Raw genomic sequence first — 5000 nt, 5'->3', positions numbered from 1 at the left:
GAGCCGCGTTTGGGTCAGATTAGCTGTATTTATTACATACAGGTTGTAGGCTGGGCAATAAAATCTCTGATAATACATGTCCATAGGACATATGTAATGAAAAAGGATTAGGCATAAGCAAGAATTCACATGATATCAAAGGCTAAAGTACAAGTAGGCCAAAATTAAACCAACATGGCAAACCAAAATGTATGGTTATGATGGAGGAAGCAAATTAGTTGTGCATGTATTCATATAATGTCATAATGCACACTTCTGTATGTCATTATGTGGAGTGGCTGAAACACAGAATGGATTCATATAAACTGCAAAATTTATAAATGAAATGTTTAAATTTGTACACAACAAAAGAAACTGGTCACATTATCACCACAGAAAAATTACTATTTTGATGGACACAATATTAAGGCTTCATACAGCTGTCCCTTAAATTAAACACCATTTTCAAACCGAAGTCATCAAGAGAAGCCGTCGGGACAAGCAAGAAAAATAATTTCCGGTGTTTTAAAAAGATCTCAACAAACACGGTGTTTCAATTTTTATTACTAGTCTGTTAAAAAATATGGTAATCGCTATTTCCCATACAATATCTCAGGCAAAGATATTATCACGATATATTACTTTACAAATGCGATAATTCTTAGTTGTTAATCTTGGAAGGATTAGGGTTCGCCCTTGCTTAAACGAAGAACATCAGTGATTAACAATATAAAAGATTTCTATGCCGCTCCTCTCACACCCTTGTAACTAAAAAAAGTGTAATTAATTTTGAACAATAAAGTCATAAATCAGGGAATATTTTACCGGGAGAAACGGGAGACTAAATTGATTTTAATATTGAAGCCTGCCCAGAAGGAAAATCACCATTGTTAGATCGCGTCAACCGTTTGAAGTTATCATTTTAGGCGAAATCCAAACTCCCCTCTTATGTCACGGCAAAACAGTGGTCGGAAGAGGCAAAAACCGTGCCGGACAGATGCAAACCTTAACACCGCGTTACTGAGCCAAAAAAAACCCAATGATAAATTAGTGAAACTCTCAACGTCTGTCGCTTCAAAGGGAAACGGAGAGATCAGAAGTTAACAGTTTCTTTCACATCAGCGGAAGAATTGCCATTATTTCGATACAGAAAATGAAATGCAATTCTTTCACGATCATCGTACGCGACTTAAGTGAATGACAGCATACTACTAAGCAAAAGTATTATTACACGTTTTTTCTCGCAAATCTCACTGTGAAATATCAAACAGAGATTTCTGAGTTACGTATGCGGTCTGTAGACGTATAAAATGCTCGTTAGGAAGTCATTCAATGCCAAGAAGCTCGTGATGTCGAACGCACGCAAAAAGTAAACACAACGGCTCAGTGACTGCACACGTTTTAGAATAAGATACGTACGTACACGACCAAGCTGAAGACGAACCGGAACGAATTAAACTGTGCGACTAATATCACAAGCTCCTCACAAATAAATAAGTCACATACAAGCAAGATCATCGTTTGATGTCGGACAAAAATAACACATTCATAACGTGCTTGTACTCATGCCAAACGGTAAGAAAACAACCATGGACACTGAATGAATACTCGTTCCTACCTGAAATGGCGGCTAACTGTACAAATGCGACCAAGCAAGCTTTGCAGCCGAGAAATCCCATTGTCCTTGCGTTCACGCGGACGCTAAAAAAGAGTTAGAAAACAAAATAACGATGCTTTCACAATGTTTATATTTTTCACCTCGAACGCCAAGTTCACCGCATCGTTCAAACTCAGTAATTAATGAATCGCCTGAGGACAGATACTGTGTGAAAGGCTTCTAGGGACGTCATGCGGCATCACTCTCTCCACCAATCACAGCGCTGCATTTACCGCCCCTTTTGTGACCTCCAAAAAATCTCAGCTGTTGTCGAAAGAAGCTTCCACAACTTCCAGCTGAACTGTATCTTTGCGTATCTGTTTTCATTCCACTAAGTTTTTCTTCAAAGTTCTGTATTTTTCTTTAACACGACTGCCTTTATGCACTCATTGCAGGGAATCGAACTAAATCTGCCGCTAATCTCGCGCGGGGAAGCCCATCGCAGTCAAAGCTGAGAATTTGCAATGGTCCAGCCTCGGACACCGCTAAAACTTTAAGATAACAATTAAGTCATTGTATTTAAAACACAAAGGAAAATTACTTCTGCTTGAAAGTACATGCAAATCTGCTCTTTACGTGAATGCGTCGCATTGTTTCTGTACGAGTTCGTAAAGTTAAAGCCAGCTTGCCGTTTCAAAACACAAAAATTAGTGAACGTTTTATACAGAGGAAGAAAAATGAAGAATTATCCCTGTATTCTTTATGGTGGTGATAAGTTGGCGTCGAGTAGGTCCCAGCGTTTATTTGTATTGGAATTATCTTGCACTAATAAAGCGTCAAAACATGAACTCTAAAGCAAACAATTTTATGAAGAACTTGAGATGCTTTTTCTGAAGACTCGAGAAAAACATTGTCAACTTGACTCCCTGCGCTGCACAAGCGTTCAAGTTTTTTTTTTTCAAGTAAGAAAAAGGACGGAAAGGTCTGGATTACGAAAATATGTAAGAAAATATTTGAAATAATCGTGCTAAGTTCTCCTCGATAAAACTAGTAATTATTTAATTGAATAGAATTTTTTTTTTTTAATTTTCAGTTCAATTGTTTGATCACATAACTTTACTCCTTGGCTGAAAATCAAGGGAAGTATTTCGCATAATTATATTTTAATAGCAGTGAAAATGCACTTACTGGGCCTAGTGAGCCACCTGTATGACTCTCTCAATCACGTAACGTGTTGTTCCCTGCCATTTTTCGATCTTTTTTCGATCTCTTTGAAATTTTCTCAGGTTCATAGCTATATGTATAATGAGATAACAGCCACCCTGACTGCTGAATCGGCCAGCCCCCCCCCCCCCCCCCCCCACTCCCCCATATAAAGCTATGTATACATTCATAATAAAACTCTGTGGGCAATTAAATGAAAATGCACACAAACTTTGAAACCTAGCGCGTCCAAATTCAGTCAATTTACAGTAAAGATAACACGATGAGGCGAAAAATTTGCCTGAGTGATTTTAAAATTCCACAGTTGCTACCCAGGCATTGTTACTTCCATAATTCTTTTTTTTTCCTAAATGGGTTTTATTTGAGAAGAGATAGAGAACAACTTTCGAAATCAAAGGTATAAATGAAGAACAATCACGAACCGTTCCTCGATGTAATTCTAAAAAGTGGAAGATGATGATCACTCCCACACGTCGACGCCTTACAACGCAGTCCTAGCCTTACTGATGATAAGTTTTGTGCCGAATAGTTCAACTGTATCGTAAAACAAACACAAACAAAGCTTATTAGACAATTTTATCTATAGCCTTAAAAGAAAACCCTGCTTACAATTTATTGTCACTTTCTAGGCCCCCCTGGAAGAAGATTTATATTACGATGCCGTATCTACAGTGACGGCGAAGCCACAAAACAATAACTCAGAGTCGTTTTTTTTTTTTTTGAAAAAAAAAGAGAAAAAAATCGTGCTGGACTTGCGAAACGCATTATAACACATTTTCTTAGCCCTATACTCTGCAAAATAACAATTCGAAATAAGCAAATTTAGGCCTGATTTTCACGACGGAAGCCTACGACATTGAACTGGGTTTTATTTTCTTGTCTTATAGCCGTTGGTAACAACCCAGCTAAAGAAAACCGAACCCCTAATGTACGCCACGGATGAGATGGAATAATTACAAACTACTTAGGATTATAAGTTATATTTTGAAGTGATGTTTTCTTGCGCACTGCTTTCTCCTGCGGCGGAAGAATCCTGCTCTGAATTACCCGGGGGAAGGGGGGGGGGGGGGGGGGAAAACCTTATACCATTTTCATTTTTGACGAAGTCTTAATTTTCAGAAAATAACTAAAACTGGAATGTGTATTTCTCATGCAGTCCCCAATATTTTTTTTACCGTTGCTACAAGTGCAAGGTCTTCTTACACTGGCACAAAGACCTCACTTCCCCGTTTGCCTTCATTTTACATCTAAACGTAATTCTATCTTTGTCAGCACTGCAGGATTAGGTTTCTGTAGTGCGGTTAATTATTTCTCCATATTTGCCTTACAAACTATTTGATTCTTCATGCAAGCAAAGTTTTTCAATAATAGGGAATACTCTTCACCGGGAACATAGCATATTTAAGTGTTTTTCTGCCAAAAACTTCACGAACTCACCTGAACGTCTCCAGACTGCATCTAGTAGGAAACTGAGTATAACAGTTCGTATTCTTATAACTCTACGAAAACGTTCAAGAATTCCGGATATGGGTGAGGCTTTAAAAAGATCGGGAAAATTCCCTATGAGTTCATCGATCTTCATGCAGTTCAAGTGTGTCCCCCAGACAAATTGATATTTGAAGCTCCACAAAAAGCGGGGGCGTACGTAAAGAAAAAACACTCAAGAAAAATTGACGAGAACTTGAAAAATCACAAAAACTATTAGCGTATATTGTATTATACCTCGGATTACCGGTTATTTTTTCCGATTCAACGCCAGTTGTTTTGTACGGGTGAACTGGAATTCAAACTAAGGCAAAAGCAGCCGTTTACGCAAGGATGTAATATTGAACCCAGTTTTGCAATATATCTAATCATAGCTTCCGACAACGGTTAATTAACTATAAACGCCAGTCATCACAGTTTTTTTAAACCATGCATCTGAAAAGGAACTGAAAACATCATGCAATCTCAAATTGGCTCTGTATTCGATAAGCGAGCTAACTGGATGAAGATATGGATCTATATATGGATCTAGGTGTATTTATTTATATATCATGATATATATATATATACCGGCAACAAATTTGAAATACTAGGCAGTACACACCTTTCACTTGAACGTCTATGATAAGCCAATTCATTGCACTTTATTGACCCGCTCTGCGCTTTGACAAGACTTTGCTGGAATTTGATAAATGATTTAATGAGGCTTATTGAC

At 37.8% G+C, this 5000-nt stretch overlaps 2 protein-coding genes across 3 annotated transcripts in view; one reads left to right on the top strand and one right to left on the bottom strand.

The window, feature by feature from the left end:
- Positions 1-1807, bottom strand: part of LOC138008113 (neogenin-like) — a 34732-nt gene extending 32925 nt beyond the window's left edge. For both annotated transcript variants that reach the window (XM_068855317.1, XM_068855318.1), the window contains exon 1: positions 1598-1807. In XM_068855317.1, the coding sequence (XP_068711418.1) occupies positions 1598-1658 (61 nt within the window). In that variant the 5' untranslated portion in view covers positions 1659-1807. The remainder of the gene's footprint in view (positions 1-1597) is intronic.
- LOC138008121 (inactive tyrosine-protein kinase PEAK1-like) overlaps positions 1-5000 on the top strand; it is a 301176-nt gene that overhangs the window by 201718 nt on the left and 94458 nt on the right. The window lies entirely within an intron of this gene.

Source organism: Montipora foliosa, chromosome 6 (genome assembly GCF_036669935.1).
Source record: "Montipora foliosa isolate CH-2021 chromosome 6, ASM3666993v2, whole genome shotgun sequence".
Classification (NCBI taxonomy): domain Eukaryota; kingdom Metazoa; phylum Cnidaria; class Anthozoa; order Scleractinia; family Acroporidae; genus Montipora; species Montipora foliosa.
The sequence above is the reverse complement of the archived record's forward strand: the minus strand, read 5'-3'. Positions and strand labels throughout refer to the sequence as shown.